The 18,284-nt window shown below is 29.0% G+C and overlaps 1 protein-coding gene across 2 annotated transcripts; it reads right to left on the bottom strand.

Annotated features, from left to right (window-relative positions):
* Positions 1-385: 385 nt before the first annotated feature.
* On the bottom strand, positions 386-8,859 carry LOC137837710 (transcription factor bHLH118). 2 transcript variants are annotated; one of them, XM_090300909.1, is made up of 4 exons: positions 8,384-8,859; positions 7,729-8,064; positions 6,617-6,672; positions 386-775 (listed from the first exon to the last, which is right to left on the bottom strand). In XM_090300909.1, the coding sequence occupies exons 1-3, from the start codon at positions 8,687-8,689 to the stop codon at positions 6,661-6,663; spliced, it is 654 nt and encodes a 217-aa protein (XP_090157035.1). In that variant the 5' UTR covers positions 8,690-8,859; the 3' UTR covers positions 386-775; positions 6,617-6,660. The 2 variants fall into 2 exon arrangements, with proteins under 2 accessions (XP_090157035.1, XP_068502913.1); XM_068646812.2 differs by lacking the exons at positions 386-775; positions 6,617-6,672 and adding an exon at positions 7,017-7,641.
* Positions 8,860-18,284: the final 9,425 nt, after the last annotated feature.

Below are 18,284 nucleotides of genomic sequence, written 5' to 3'. Positions count from 1 at the left end.
ACACCCGAAAATTGTTAACGGAGTTCGGCCTGTTTAGCCTAATCTCCGAGCACAGCAAAAACAGCTCCCTTTTATTACTATGAGAGAAGATATTACAAATTGGGATATATAACAGTGAAGGAGAAGAGTTTAATTTATAACCCTCAAACCTCCTTCCCAAACAATGAACCCACCGATGTGGGACTTGGGATTAAGCCAAAATCAACAGGGGAGACAATGGTAATGGTAGTTTCTGCATTTTATTTTAAAAAAACATATACATAGTTATGTATATATACATATGTATAGTAATTTTAATTTAGTGTTTGATATCTATAAAATCATATCTACATTTGTTATCCATACTTCATTTTATAATTGATTTTTTTTTCAGATTGTTTATTTTTTTTTATCGGCAAAATAAATAAATAAAATGGAACCACTTTAGGGGTGGTTCAACCCTTATACACATAAAACTCAACACCAAACCCGCGAAAGACCACCAAAACTAACTAAACAAAGCCTCGCCCTTACTAAACCTACAAACAAACTTCAGGAAACTAACCTCATACACACCAATGGTTCTAGACACCAGTCAGAAAAGGAGAAAGAAACACCCCGAGACTTTGTAGTGACCCAGTACCAAACTTTAACTTGAACCAATGCAAAAACTTCAGACGCATCAACCACTCCTCCTTTGAAAATTATGCGATTCCTGTGACTCCAGATTTCACTAACCACCCCAACCCATATTGTGTCCCATACAGTACGAACCGACTCAGAAGGTATATTCAACCTAAAAAAAAAAAAAAATGGGTAAGATTTCATGGTAGTGTTAGAGTATGATTTAGCATGTAATTCTTGTGTTTACTGGTCTTCAGAGCTTATATTTATGTATTATAATAATGTTTTTGTTAGTTGAGGTGCTTAATAAAACTTACTCCAACTATATTTTAATGAGCTAAGCCTTAGATAACATGAAACTCGAGTCAATTACACTCTTAAACATAAAAATGTGATAAAAGTTAAAGGAGTAAAGTGATATTTCTCATCTTGGATACAAGGTATCAATAGAGTTTTATATAATTCTTAATAACTATCTTCCTAGACTCTAAGGTTGGTAAAGAGGTTGTGCTGTTTATTTTTATAGAGTTAAAACACTCTTAAAATACTCCATTTAATTTAATTAAGATAACAAAAAAATAACTATGTTATTACTTTAAGATATATGTTATTTATTTTTACAGTTTAGATAACAATATTTATTATTTTTTTCTATTTTAATTGTAAGATTTTCGGTAAAAAGTGGTTTCCAATAATATTTTTAATTTAATGTGTCTAGATCTTCACACCCACTACATTTCGTTTAGAAAAATTGTATTGGTGCTATAACTTTTGTACATATGTAATAAATAAAGATGTATAGAAAGAAAAGATAGAGAGTGAGACGTATAAGATGATTAAACATGATGCTTACTTTTTATTTATTTATTTATTATTATTATTATTATAATAATAATTATTATATATTTATATATTTGTAAGTTTCATTTTGTGAATATTGTGATTTCTAACATCAGCACAGATCATGTCAAATACCAATATACATTATTATTATTATTATGATTTTTGACATTAGTATAGATCATGTCAAATACCAATATACATGCATGTTCAAATATCATACCAAAAGTTATATGTTTTATTGAGAGAAAATTTATTTAAATTCACAAACCACTCTCAATCAATCATTGTAAGTCTTTAAACTTTGGAAAATTTACATTTTTGGTAATTTAAGTGATATATTATGGAAATAGGTATTTTTTTTATTACGTATATAGGTAAGTCATGTCAACTTGACATGACTTTATCCAATTAAAATTAATTGAAATCATGGCAAGTTTAGACAATTTTACTAATTGAAGAAGAAGTTGTTCAAATGTTTGATGAATTTTGTGAATTTTATGAAGTCATGTTAATGCCATGTGACTTCAATTATGTTTAAGTGAAATCGTGGGAGGTTTGGGTGTAATGACTAGACCAGAGGCTTGAAGAGAAATGTTTGGTTATGTACGTAGCGTTTGGTTCTCAGACTAAGGTTTTGTTTGAGTAGTTGGTGGAGATAACGAAGGGGTTGGAGCAGTCGATGGTGAATTTCATGTGGTGTTGAAAGGGGATGAGCAAGGGTTAGAGTGGGTTCGATGAGAGAGTGAAAGGGAGGGGGATATTGGTGAGGGAGTGGGTGGATCAAAGAGAGATGTTAAGAGTGTGGAGGGGTTTGTAAGCCATGTGGGTGGAACTCGGTGTTGGAGAGTGTGTTGATGTTCCTATTGTGGCGTGGCCCTTGTTTGCATAGCAATTTGAGAATGTAGAAGGGTGGAGGAGGAGATTAAGGTGGGTTTGAGGGTGAAAACATGTGATGGATCAGTGAGAGGGTTTGTGAAAGGGGAAGCATTGAGGAAGATGGTGAGAGCGATTATGGAATGGGAAGATGGAAAGGAAGTAAGAAGAAAAGTGGGGGAGCTCGGTGAGATGACACATAAGTCCTTGAAAGTGGGTGATTAATCATAGTCCTTTTTAGACTCATAACTTTAGAGGAAAATTATACACCTAAAGTTGTGACCTCCCACGATTTCAGTTAAACATATTTTAATTCGTGTTGCATTCGCACGACTTCATAAAATTCATGATAGTCGTTAACATTTCCACAATTTTACCTTCGATTAGTAAAGTCGTCTGAACTTGCTACGATTTCAGTTAATTTCAGTTGAGTAAAGTCGTGTCACATTGGCAAGACTTAGTTATATACATAATAACTTTTTTTTTACCCATTTTTGTAATATATCACTTAAATTTCACTATAAACATAATTTTTTTCATAAACTTTGCCTTAAAAATTTGTGTGATTTAAGCCAAAATATGGTTTCTATCAATATATACAATATGGTTATTGTGCATGATCACCAAAATAATATGGCTATATAACCACATTAATTTGATAATAAGTACTTATGTTTACATGTTGTTCAAAGAGCCATTAACCTTAAGTGAGGGGCAGAGGAGTACAATATTGGTATCAAATTATAACTGGGACAAAATAAAAGAGATGAATTCTACACGGATTTTTGTGACGGTTGGATTTTTACTGAAATTTTGTGCTTGTTATCATGAGTGAGTGTGTGTGTTTATGTGTGTGTGCACACGTGCGTGTATGTGCCTATGTGTGTGTTTTAAGAATCAGTCATCCTCAACTCAATTTCCATTTTGATAATAGAGCTTTATTATTTTTTTTATATCTTTGACTCCAAGTTCTCCGTTCTTTTGTTTTGCATATATTTTCCCATTTTATTCAAACAATCTTTCTTCCTTCACTCCTCCATCGCCACAATTTTTTTTTCTAAATCTTCTTAATTTTATTTCCCACTTTGTTTGGTATTTTGAAAAAAGACAAGTAAAAGAGGGGCAATGCAATGGGGACCAATTATAGAAGACATAATAATTGTGTACCTCTCCATCTTGATAGTCTTTTTTGTAGTTTGTTCATGACCAATTGCTAGAAATAATACTTTCTTGGGTTTTCCCCCACTATTATTCATAAGTAGGTGAAAGACATTGATATAGTACTATAATTGAGAATTAAAATTCACCTTAAGTTCAAACACTAGTTCCAAGCATCTAAGCATCCTTTCGATAACAACTATATTATGTGTTTTAGCTTTAGAGAAGATTAACATGTCACTTGCAAACTGTAATGCATTGACCAACACCTCTTTACTACCCACTTTAACCCTTTCTAACTCATTTTTTTTGAAAATGAATGTCTTAGTGATTCTTGACCGACCTTCAACAATAATTAAGAACAAGAAAGGTGCCAGAGAGTTCCCTAGAACTTCAGTGGCTTTGAACTCCCTAGTTGGACTTTTGTTTATTATGATGGATATTGTGGCTGATTGTAAGCACCCGTACATCTATCTAATCCATTTACTTTTGAATCTTAATCAATCCAACATGTAATATGAGAAATCCCATCTAAATGAGCCATACTTTTTTTCAAGATACATTGTGTTCTAATATAGGTCATTGCATTAAACTTACAATTGGATGAACAAAATAGAATAATGATTGAACAAAAAAAAAATGATTTGAAGTAGCTAACAAAAGATTTGAGGCAATGATAAACTTTTTTTTTCAAATTTTCAAAGGTGATTGAGTCCTGAGTTAACTATGTTTCATCCTTCATGGCAATGTTTAAAAAGGTTATATAACTTGTTTTATTTTTCATATTTTACATTTTTAATTATGATATATTTATATTGTAGGTTTTTTTTATTAAGGAAGTGTGCCAACTAATATAATAAATTTTGGACACCTTGAGAAGCATATATGATAGTTAAAGAATATAATATATTGTGGAAGTGATTTGTTCTATTTTGTTCTTTGTGAACAATATGTTTGATTTTCATTTGTAGTAGTTCATAAGAGTGTTTTTCTTTTACTACTTCAGAGCCATTTTGAGCCTATCCTAACGAGTATTTGTTGGGCTTATCAGGCCACCCGCTATCGGGCCGCTATCGGACCACCCATAATATATAGTCCCACGCACGAGTTGGCAGTCTCGGCGTGAGGGGGTGTGTTGGAGATCCCACATCGACTAGAGATTAGAGTCTTTCATTGTATATAAGTGGGTGCAAACCTCAACCTAATGAGCCGGTTTTATGAGATTGAGTTAGGCTTAAAGTCCACTCTGTAACACTATAAATTTAAATTTTGTTATATATATATATATAACATGTCAATTGATGAACGTTATATCTATTTATTTATTTAAAAAGAACTTTATCAAACATAGATAAATAAATACAATAGACATTAACAATTGTGATTGAAAAAGCACATAAATATTTAAATGAGTAAAAAAAATGTTCATAGTTTTGAAACATATTATATTTTACTGAGATTTTGAAACCTATAATATTTTATAAATTTTTTGAAATCAATAACATGTTAGAAAGGCTCTCAAACCTATGATATTTTACATAGACTTTCAAACTCATAAAATTCTATGGAGGCTCTAAAACCCATAGTATGTTATAGAGGTTTTAAAGATTTGAAACCTGCGTTAAATATTGATTTTTCCTGAATTTTAAAAACAAAATTCCGAAAAACATATTTCCAACAAATGATTTATCTAAAAAAAATTACAATCTCAAATAAATAACTTAACAAAAATTTAATCATTAAATAATATAAAGGAAATCTCTATTAAAACTATATTTTTCTTATAATGAGATAAGATAAATAAAAAAAAGGTTTTGCCTTACTCCCACGAGTCCAATATCTCCTCATTTTTGAATCATATATGTAATTACATTTTCTATACATGTAACATCTATCTAATCATAGTTACTAATATAAAGTAATAATTAACATAATATATTCAAATGTATACCAATAACAACAAGTAATGATAAAGTGCTATTTTACAAGAACTAAAATTTATGAAAACAAAAAAATATTTTTAAATTAAAATTGCATTTAACTACATTTATCAGGATTTGAAATATATTTAATCCAAAATATATAGATCATGATATAGATATTCCTACGTTTATTTATTCAAAAACACATTTAAAGGATACTCTAATTTTTATAAAAAGTAAATTAAAGACACGGATCACCCATATAATCCCATACTTAACCCAACCCTCCCAAAACCTACCCCAGTTATCCAATGTGTAAACAAGAGAAAATGGCCAATTCCCACGCATTATATTATAACAATTATATATATATATATATATATATATATATATATATATATATATATGCATAAAGAGATGTAAGATTTTGTCCACCTACCAATACCTAATTACAGAAAACTTTCATGACTTGTTTGGGTATCACAATTTAAAATTTATTAATAGAAATTAATTTTAAAAACAAAAAATAATTAGTTGTTATAGTGATTAAATTAGATAGTATTTTAAAGACAAAAAAATTATTGATTCCTAAATTAGTCTTTATTATTGATAAATAATTTTTAAATTGGTATTTAATTAGATACCAAAGTTTTAACTACTAATTATTTAGATTCTAAATTTGGTAAAAAAACCTTGATAGCTAATTAGATACCAATTTAGAAACTGTTTATCAACAATAGAAATTAGTTTAAAAACTAATAATTTTTTTAGTCTCTAAAATAGTATATAATTTAGTCACTATAACAATTAATTATTTTTATTCTTAAAAATGATTTTTATTCAATGATTTTCTAGTGTACCGTAGAAAAAATTGAGAAAAATCTAAAAATATGATATATTATTCTTCTTTATTTCTTCCATCATTTGTCCAAAGGAAAAAAATTTCTTAGGTGTTATAAAATTACTTCTATGACTTATACCAAGTGAAAATTAAAGTATTAAATATAAATATTGTGGACTATCTATTTTATATCAGTAAAACTACATGCTATCATATCATCAATGTAAGCCACATACAATGTCCACACTGATTTTTTTATTTATATGCCAAGAAGACAAAATACATGTTCATCCAACGGTTCAAGCAAATTAATGAATTTCTAAAGCTAAAGATTCAAAGTATCAACATACTAGAAAAAGTAATATATGATCATCACCTGAAGTTTGCCATGCATGTTTTCTGTGCAGATACTATTGCTGTTCATTTCTGGATCTGTTAATGTAAAAGGCAGCGAGGCACAACCCTCAAAAAGATAAGTATCACAACCTTGTTCTTTATTAGTCTTTCGACTTTTCTCCATTTAGACACAATTAATCTTTGCTTAAAGCATTTCAGATGTTAAGAGTGATATTAGTAAGCTAAGATACACATTGTTTAACTTAATAACACTTGATAAAACTAACATCTCAATTCAAAATCAAAAGCATCAGACAAAAATTTACAAGCTATGTCAACTCTTCTAGTAAGATTGAGGATAGGTGAATACTATATATATATATATATATATATGTATATATATGTATATCTTCGCAGTCTCAATGGATAAGAGAGATTATCGTGCTAAAGTAACTTCATAAACTCACGTTCAACTACAATTTACATACACAATGAAAATTTAACACACCTTGTAAAGTTTGATAAAATGGCTGAAAATGAATCCATGATTTATTGCAGAAAACTACGGAAGGAAGAAATGTAATGCTTGAGTTGCTGTCTTCTTCCCTCAAAGCAACAGAGTCCAATCAAAATGAGAAAATGGGACAGTTGCCATTGCAAAATTTTCGAGCAAACTCATTCAAACAAGGTCTATATATCAAGTTAGAAAGGTTTAAAGGAGAAATTCGATGGTACTGTGAGAAATCTAAGGTTTTAATACTTATTTATGTTTGACAAATAGTTGAATGGGTTGCCAATTGATGAAGGTTTCTCTTGCTGTCTCTTTTTTTGACGTGTTCAAATTCATTCAACTATTAACTCAAAAAATAACTACTAAAACTCTTTAGGTTTTTCTATAGTAGCTCTCAATCTAAAATGCATGTTATGGTAAATTTCCTGTTATTGGAGAGATTGTGAACCTAGCTAGCTCCAACCTCAAAGTTAATCAGAACATTTAAATGATGGAAATGCTTTGGAAACTTTCCTTCTCAGCTCAGATAGATCTACACAGTTGGAATGGTTTACCTGAGAATCATGGACAATATGGAAAATACAAGACATATTAGAGCAAAATTTTAGAATAAAATTAAAAACAATTCCTGAACTTCTTACCTCACACTGCACACTGTGGAGCAATCTGCCATTGACTTCTGATGAAAGGCAACTAACAACTTCATGACCTTCTTGAATCAGCAATTGTAGTAACTTGGAAACTTTAGGCTTTTCCTCTCTGAAGCCACTGGTGATTTCGATTCCTATAACACCATTATTCTCGTGGACAGTAAAGTTGCAAGATGTATGCAAGCCCTCATGGCTTATTTCCATATTGCTATGACTGGAAAGTTTCTTCAGTTCATCTCTCTTGGCACCAAGCTCTTTGATATTGTTCTGCATGTGCTTTATGTAATTCACTGCCTCGTTCATGTGGTCAGATATTGAACGCTTTCCCTGAAAAATATCACAATAAAACCCTAAGCAACCCAGAAAGCTTGAAACACACCACATAACCAAAAAAGAAAAAGAGGGTAACCATGAAACAACAGTTATTATCAGAATTATATATAGAAGTAAAGAGGGTTTTACTTAGATTCTCACAAAGAGAATGGTTACTAACAGTTAATTAGATGATGGAGTAGCCTGATTTCCAAAAGGGTATCCACTAAAATTGAAATAACTAATTGATCTCAATCAAGGAGTTCTACAAGTTATAAAGAGTGCAAGAAAATAAAAAGCAAAAAAACAAAACAAAGGAACATATGTGTTTTACCTTGATGAACTCAAGAGGGAGAAGGGATCTAAGAGAGGCATAGCAGGTAGTCATTTCTTGTCTCCTTTGCCTTTCGATCTCCTTGTGAATCATCTTCTTCACATGTTCGTTAGAGTCATGATTCTTTTTATTTTCCTCACAGAAAAGATTCTCTGGTTGGCTTCTAGAGAATTTTTTCCCAGAAACATTGTCATCCAGTGAAGCATAATCATCCAGAATCAGATCTTGGGAGATTTTGTGCTGCTGGTGGTTGGAGCTATTAGAAAACTGGATAACCAGCTCATTGCCTCGTTGTAAAGGAAACATGGTTCCCTCTCAGCTCAATGAGTGCTCTAAACTATCCTTAAGTTTGGATATGGGGGCTGAAGGAGCAGATACATTTGATTTGGGCTAATAATAACCTATTTCAACAAAGCTTTTCACATCTCACATGCCAAAGATTCCCCCTATACATTCTCAAACAAATGTTAATGCCACTTTCTTTTCAATTTTTTTATTAAAACATACACTCTTTATTTTGAAAAGTACTTTTTCTATTTTCACAAATGATTACTTGCTTGAAAATAAAACTTAGATAAATTTAATTATGTGAAAATATGTTAAAAGAAAGAAAAATGTATCTTGAAAACGAATGATATTATTTAACAACACGGTCTCAGCAACATATTTTATAAGAATAAAAGATATGGGAAAATAAGGTATTATAAAAAGAGTGATGTGGTAAAGAAAGATAGAAAAGGAAGACAGAAAAAGAAAATAAACTCTAAAAATATATTATAGAATACTTAAGTAAAAGTATAGTATATTATTTTTGAAAAATTAAAAATCAAATTGGTGCAGAAAGACAAAAATAAAAAAAATATTATAACTTTTTTCTTACAAAATAAAATTACGAAAAATATTAAATAGTTTTTAACCCCACGTCAAGTATTGTCAAAAGCCTTTTTCGTATTGTTTCAGGCAAAGTGTACGTAAGAATCTTCTAGTTTTATATCATAATTATTTGAGGACACTGTTCATAAATGCGACTCCTACCTTTCCCATTAACGTTCACATAATTTAGATAGAGATTTCGAGTGATAGTGAAAGGTTGAGTTAGTGAAAGGGAATAGTTTCATACAATATGATAAACTAATAATTAATCCTTCTTAAGTGTTGTGTTTAATGTTTTATATAGTTTCAAACGTATTTATTTTCAAAGAAAGATGTATGTGAGAGAAAAAAAAAAGAAGTTTAATTTCCAACGTGCTCGATCACTATTATTCTTATTCTTTTAATCTAATTTTCTTTTTCTACATATATAAATATGTGTTCAATAATTAATTTATTTCACTAAGTGATTTTCTCAGGTTGAGAGTGTTTAGTGTAGCCTTATATTTAATTATTAAATAATTTTTATCTTTACCAGCCCATGATTACTTATATTCCAAAAAATTAGATAACGTACTATTTCATTAATCAACTTTTTTATACTATAAAATTATAGACCTACAAAAATTATTTTTAAATCTTCTTATACTGTTTTTCCTACTAACATTCAAACTTTAAAAAAAATCAAAGTATTGAAATATTTTATATGTCTAAAATATTATATGTATTTAATTATCATGTAATATTTTCGTATAAAGTGATAAAAAAAAATATTATATGATTTGCGAAAAGAATTATGTGCTTTAGTACGTAACACTAAATTATTCAACCATCACGATCAGTCAATGTATAATTTATTGATATGTATAATTTATGTTGCATAAATGATGTAGTTTTGAGATTTTTGGGAAAATAAATTTTGCTTTATGCGCAAGTGACTTTAGGTATATTATTATTAAAATGAACATTAAACGTATAGAACAAGGAACGTGGTCGTTGAAACTTAGCATTTAATGGGAGTTTACCAAAGCATTTTTCTTCAAAATATAAAATAAATTACGTCGATATTTTCTTATGTAAAAAAGTTAAAAAATAATGTCCATTTTACTCCTACACTGTCCTTTTATTAATTTAAAAAATATTATAATATATGCTGTTATAAGAAAACTGTGTAATCTGAAAAAATCACTCAACACAGATATAGTAGTTAGATGTATCCTTTCCCTGACTGGTCACTGTTCTTTTAGCCCACTCTCTTTACACTCATTCTAGTTTAACCCTACTTAGCTCAAATACCTATGGAGAAAAGTGTTTGTGTGAAAAACAAGGTTAACATTAATTATATAATAATTGGAAAAGTTGTGAGCAATTTTCAATTAATTGAATTAATTGTATATATATATATGGAACATACTCACAAAAATTATTATAACCATAAAAAGTATCTTCAAGTATTTTGAATTGACTTATACTATAAGGTTAATTTTTACAAGACAAAAATAGAAAGGATTGAGATGCAATGAAATCACCTAGAGAGATATTCAAGGATAATGAAGTGTAACACTGTTTATTCCGTTTAAATACTTGGAACTATGGGTAGGAGAAATCATAATCAAACTAGCTTTTAGGAGTCATTGATCACTAAACCTAGAAAAAAAATTATCACTTGCAAAAAAAGAAAACATTCACTACAAGAAAATCATTTAATAGAAACAAATTTTAGAGACAAAAAATAATTAGTTGTTATATTCACTAAATTAGAGACCATTTTAGAGACTAACAAAATTATTGGTTTCTAAATTAGTTTCTATTATTGTTAAATAGATTCTAAATTGGTATCTAATTAGCTACCAATGTTTTAACTACCAATTATTTAGATTCTAAATTTGGTAGCAAAAACCTTAGTCGCTAATTAGATACTAATTTAGAAACTATTTATCAATAATAGAAACTAATTTAGAAACCAATAATATTTTTAGTCTCTAAAATTGTCTCTAATTTATTGACTATAACAATTAATTATTTTTTGTCTCTAAAATTGATTTTTATTTAATGATTTTTTTGTAGTGATTTATCCTTTGCGCGTATAGTGTGTTTGGTTAAAGTTGTACTTACAACATTATCTTTGTATTTTCTATCATTCTACAAAAGCTACTAGCAGTGGTAGAAATGAGCATTAAAAAGATAGAGTTGAACTTTTTATTATGTGGGTGAAGGTAATTTTAAAATAATATTAATAATTCATCGATAAATCTGATTTTTTTTAGTGTGAAAATAGGAAAATATCATGGGTGAAATGGGAGGATATTTGTAGGTATAAAGAGATGAGGAGCTTGGGTGAAAAATCTTAAAGCCTTTAACATTGTACTATTGGGCAAATGGATTTGAAGGTTGAGCTTAAATACAAACTGGTTGCGAAAAAAGGTCATTAAGTCCAAATATGGTGGTTGAAGGAGTAGAGGTGAAAGAAAGAGTCAAAATAAATTTAGGTGGTGGGAGGATATTCAGAACATAAGTAAGAGCGAAAATGACATCAGGTTTTTTGATAATATTGATTGCATAGTGGGAAATGAAGACAACATTAAATTCCAAGAAAATGAGTGGTTAGGGGGGGTTGTGTTTAAGGTAAAGACACCTAGACTGTATGAAAATGTTGTAACCAAATCTATGAGGGTGTTTGAAACAGGATTATAGGAAAACAACAACTGGAATTGATAAATAGTACGGAGGAGTGGTTTAAGTGGAGAAACCTTTGGTGTAAACATTTATGGACGATCTAAAAAGGGTTCACCTAGGTGAGATCGGGAGGATAAAAGGATTTGGAAACCTTGTGTGAATGGAGAGTATTCAGTGCAGTCAACTTATGATATAGTAAATAAGGGGAATAGGGGGTGAAGGAAAAGGTAACAACTAAAGAAAACTTGAGTTGAAGGGGAATAGGTATTAATGATATATTATGTCCAATGTGTTCATGCTTATGTGAAACAGTTAATCATCTATTCTTTAAATGTAAGGTGGCGATACAAGTATTGTATAATTGTGATAGTTGTTTGTGAATCAACAACGTAGGTCATAATTAACCTAAGGAACACTTTTTTAGTTTTATTTTGCATAATTTAACTCTAAAGGCAACAAAATATGGAAAGGGATGTGAGTTACAATGATCTAGAACCTTTGGGAGTAGAGAAACAATATTATATTCCAAAATGGAATAGCAGATGCAAAACAAGTGTTTTGTGAGGCTCAAATTAAGTTGTTAGCATGGATTAGGAACATGATAGCCAAATCAAATTTCTCATATGCAGATTGATATTTTAATCTAGTGTTATGTGTAAAGATATCAGGTTAGAAGGATGAGGTAGAAAGAAATCAACTTAGAAGGAGGTCTGGGAGAAGGATTATTTTTATAACATTAAACTCTTCTTGGGATACATAAGTTTGTTTGTGAAAGAAGGAGTGATCAACAGACAATTTAGAGCTTTGTGGCAGACAAAGCAAATTGGTGAAATAAGGAATTACAAATGAGGGAGTAAAGATATGTGGAACCATTTTTTTTATCGATAATGAATAAATTAAATAAAAATGAGTATTTAAGGCATACTTCAACCCTTGTATAAAAAAGGTTCCTCTAATTTCCCTCTAAACTATGTGTCAAAGAGGAAACTTGCTTATAAGTTTATACAAAAAAAAAACAAACCATATAGACTAACCACAAAAAAACACAAAACTTCCTAAACAAATTTTCAACCCACTGACCTTCCCCTATGATCTAACTTTGGAATATCAATGTTTAATTGGGAAGAAAAGGTGTTACAAACATGAAATGAGATTGCGGTATTCCAATTTGTTAATCCCAGACTTTCCCCTCACCCTACGCTCAAAACAACCTAACAACATCCACTTCCCTGCATTTGCTTTAGCTCTTGTGACCCAGAAAATTGTGATACTGCCAAATTTCTTGCCATTGCTTCAGATGCATCAGTTGCAGCATCTGCTCCAAAGGATTTGTCTTGCATCCATTGTATCAACCATCATGTGTGCAATGAATTGATTTACATAGATATCATTTTTGACTAAAACCATTTTCTATCACCTTTGGAAGTTACTTGTATGGTGCAGACACAAAGCATATTATGATCAAAAGCTTGTATGATATTCATTTGTTATAGACATTGATATCCAACCCTTATTTCACTCACCCTCTAAGTTCTTGTGATGTGTTTGGATCCTATTAGGCCACTTATACCTATGTAAACCAGGCATGTGAGGAAAACCAACCCATATATACCAAAAACCACCAATAGAGAACACTTGTGCTTTTCCCTTCTTTGTATGTTTGGAATTAAGACAATGTAGCGCTGAAAATTGCAGACTAGCCAAGCATCACGACAGCAGGAGGATAGTCTTTGAGACAAGACTCTTTACTAAGGATAATTCACATATCAATAATTTGTCTAAGTTGCAGTATGGTAGGGTGTAACAGTGAACAAGACAATTGAGAAGAGAGTAATTACAAACCATAAGACAGACCTTTCCCAGCTAAACTCAATGCATAAGTGATTGGCTTCAAGGTCAAGTAAGTAACATACCAAAGTTTAGGCAGGATGGAAAAGCATATGAAATTGGGTATTATGAGTGCATAGTGTCGAGAGCCATAAAGCTAACCTTTTGCATTTCCCACATCCTTTTTCCATATATGCAGCAAAAATAATACCCAAACCAAATTAAAAAACTTGATGACTTTTTACAGTAAGTGCACCGTGTTGTCAAAAGTAATAATGTGTCCCTAAGGACGAATATCAAACCCACAAGGAATAGTTGAATATTCAAGTAAAAGATTCGCTAAATAATAAACAAAATAATAAGAGTTTGTTAAAGAATTGTTATGATGGCAAGAATTAACAAGAAAATAAATCAAAGAGTGTTTGCTTCAATTGGGAAATTAGGGATTGAGTTTCATCTTTCTCACTCTTTTGTAGCATGATAATATTGTGCTTTTTGGTATTTTGATCGATGCCCGTATAAAAATCATTTATATCGATTCCTTGGATATAAAATTCTTAAGGTGTTTCCTAAATATCGATTCCTCGCATATTTATAAAAATAACTTAGCTTTACGATTAGATGTTAATAGAAATTAACATTTCAAGTCTATTCCTAACACTCAAATATGTTAAGTATTATTGTTTAGGTCAGAACCATAAAAATACTTTCAAGTCAGATTTAAGATTCTAGATCAAGAATTAAAAACAAAACAATAATACCAATAATCAATCAAGAACAAAATATTATATTTAAATAACACCTCAATACATCAAAGTTTTGAACAGATTACTCTCAATCCCAAAGGTAGAATTAGCCACACATGATGACTATTCCAAGCAGGGATGACATGAAAAGAAGATCCATGATGTTTCTCCTTGCCGGTTGCCTCCTCTAATGTTTCCCACACTTTCCTATTCTTCCAATTGGGTTACAAGTCACTCAATGGTATTTTCCTCTTAATTTGACACACTAAGGTTGAGCCACAAGCCCCTTATTTAACCTAATTTGATAGGGTTAGGTGACTTCTTGCCTCGCGCTGATGGGCTTGTTTGAAACATAAAAAAGGCTCAATGTCTTTGACGTTATCTCGCTCAAGCGAGATATAGTTCGCTTGAGTGAGACAAGGGTCCATTTTGTCCAATGCTTATGGAGCATTCTTGCTCAAGCAAGAATGGACTCGTTTGAGCGAGATGCTCTGATGCTGATTTGGGCTTTTTGTAAACTTGTGCGTTCTGGGACCTTCCAACTTTCTCCTTTTAGCTTATCTTATTCTTCTTTAGCTCAGTCTTCTCATTTCTTCCATAGAAACCTTAAATTAACACCAAATTTGGAAATAAAATGTTCTTATTCAAATAAAGATCATAAAATATGTAAAAAAATATAAATTCATAAATTAGGAATTATTTTATATTTATTTTAACAATTAATACTCATAAGTGTCTACATTTTAATATAAAATATTACTGAAATTAGGCACTTATCAATTACATTCTTGAATATTCTTCCATAAGTTTAACATCTTGACATAGAACCATCATAAACTACTTTAGATATCAATAATTTTGTAATATATAAAATAGTATCTAATTTAGTTAATATAATAATTAATTATTTTTTATCTCTAAAATTAGTTTTTATTTAATAATTTTATACTATACTACTAATCTTATTATCCATATTTCTTCCCCTAAATCTTATATCTTTCCTCTTTAATTCAAAATATTATCCTGGTAACAACTGTGTTATTTGCATCTCTGGCTTAAATATGACTCCCTTTTTTTTCTCAAACTTTTGACCCAAAGATACATACCACACAAAACACAATCAGACAGGATGGGCTCTTGGCAATTATATAAAGACACCAAAGACATTTATTCCTATCATCACTACTGAAAAGGACCTTTGGTAGTTATGTGAACAAAAAAACACTCAAAAATAAATAAATCACTCCAAGAATATTTGAGAGAATGCATGAATACTTTCTAGTTAAAGTTCATGTTTCTCTAACATATATTTGGTCTTGTGGGTTTTGACCCAAATAAAAATAAGTGAACAACTAATATAAGAACATTATATATTAATGGTGGCAACAACCTTTTAAATAAAAATATGGAACAGTATCAGTAGCAGGATTTTTATGACGGCAGGAATCCCTTATTATAAGTCTAAGTTTTAAATTTTTCAGTCGAGAAAACATTATATATATATATATATTGTTTATTTAGAAAGATAATAGTGTTTACTAATAGGGAAGCAGCATAACTACTTCTGATCTTCAGTTAGTGAGTGGACACATATGGGAATATCACTAAAATAATTTTAGTAATTTATAATTTATTTTCAAACGTTTTAGTTCCTCACAATAAATATAAGTGTTATTCTAATATTTGGAATTTGCTTATTCATGGAAAGTTTATTGATAGAAGAACACTAAAGATGGTATTTAATATTTAAAAGTAATTAATATTATAATAATAACATATATTTATCTTAATTATTTGCTTATTTATAATATTTTATGAGACTTCTTACTAATGAATTTAGATTAGGATGCGTGTCACAATTAATATTTATAATTAATTACTATTAATATATACTTTAATTAATATGTTAAAAGTCATATTTTTTTTTTGTTATCGATTATCAATATGTTCTGAGCTGTTTGGAGTCAACGGTATGATATGAAAGTGTAAATTATCCAGAGGGTGTTATGTATGGACTAAGCTAGGATCAAATTTCTTTAATAAATAAATTAACTTGAGATTTTAAAAATGTTTAATTAAAATGTTATAATTTAAGATATTTAACAAGCTTTTTGAATTTAATGAAGTATTATTCAATTTGTAATAATAATAAAAAATATAAAAATTATAACATTTTTGTTATTATTATATTACATTTTATTATGTGTACGTAAAATAAAAATGTTCCGTGATGGATGGATTTGACTTATTGCAGTATCTTAGGTTTTCCTTCACCATCAGCTTTACTGAATCAACGAAACTGTGAAATATTCAAATTTTAAAATGTGATAAAAGGATGATTAGGGCACGTGGTGTTTTTCAGAAAGTATATAGTAATTATTCTTCTGTTTGTCTTTATCTATATCGAAAAAACAATATAAGTTTTAAAAATTGACTTAAAACCAATAATGGTGAGTCTAACATATTGTGCCTGAAGTTGGAATCCTAGAGTGACGTTTAGCTAAACTAAATTAAGAAAGGGACAATTTATTTAAATACAATATTTTTTATTTAACTCATCAATTATCTGTTATATCAGTATAATATCGTTGTGAAAATATTATATTAATTTTTAAAGTATAATTTTTTATTAAGAAATAGTATGAACATTTTTATTTTTATCAAACTACACATGTTTATTTACTAAGAAGATTTTGCAGTTTCAAATAACTTTGAATGTATTTTACAATTTATCATCAACGCCATGTTTAGAGGAGTTTTTTTATAAGGAATTTTAGAATAAAAGATATGGAAAAATAAAATTAATCTCTTTATAAATTAAAGTTAATTTATGAAAAAATTAAAATAAATATATAAAATATGTTTTAAATATGTATTCATAAACTAATGAATTAATATTAGTATTTTTAATATTTTTTATTTATAGAAAATAATTATTTAAATATTACTACAAAATGTTATTAAATAGAAATTAATCTTAAAAAATTATTATATTAACTAAATTAAATATTATTTTAAAAATTAAAAAATTATTAGTATCTAAATTAATTTTTATTATTGATAATTAATTTTTTAATTTATATCTAATTAGTCACTAAAATTTTAATTATTAATTTTAAAATATAAATAATTGATAATTAATTAGATATTAATTTAAAAATTATTTATTAATAATAAAACGTAATTAAGTATTATTTTTAAAAAAATAATATATAATTTAATCAATATAATAATTAATTATTTTATTTATTTTTTATTTAATAATTTTTAGTATATAATATCTGATTAACCGACAAAGAATCTGGTATAAGCAAAAACAATGTCCAACATTAAAGTACAATGAAGAATAAGAGGAAATCCTTATCCAATGCCCTCAAAAGATCACAAACCCTAACAACACTTCCTTTATTAGTTATTAAAGGCCTCTTAAAATAGTAAATAATAGGTGAACAGGCCAATAAAAATTCTTTCCAGCAAAGCAATGTGAACCACAGTTCAAAATATAAATAAGAAAAAGCAAAAAGCAATGATCTTCTTTGAAGGTTCATTTCACAACCACTTGTGGAAAATCCCAGAGAATAGAAGCAATTTACATATGTCAGAAGAAGGAGACAAAGTCAAATGTAGTCAATGATTTTCGGATAATGTTTATGGGGATTTTGAAGTGTAGGTAGTTGGCAGACATCATTAAACAAAAGGGTTGTTACCAGGTATTTAGGTAACACTTCATTAATTTAATCTATCTTTATTACTACTTTATTTATAGGGAAAAAATAAAGAGT

The sequence above is a fragment of the Phaseolus vulgaris genome, chromosome 4 (genome assembly GCF_051622355.1).
Source record: "Phaseolus vulgaris cultivar YP4 chromosome 4, ASM5162235v1, whole genome shotgun sequence".
Lineage (NCBI taxonomy): Eukaryota > Viridiplantae > Streptophyta > Magnoliopsida > Fabales > Fabaceae > Phaseolus > Phaseolus vulgaris.
The sequence above is the reverse complement of the archived record's forward strand: the minus strand, read 5'-3'. Positions and strand labels throughout refer to the sequence as shown.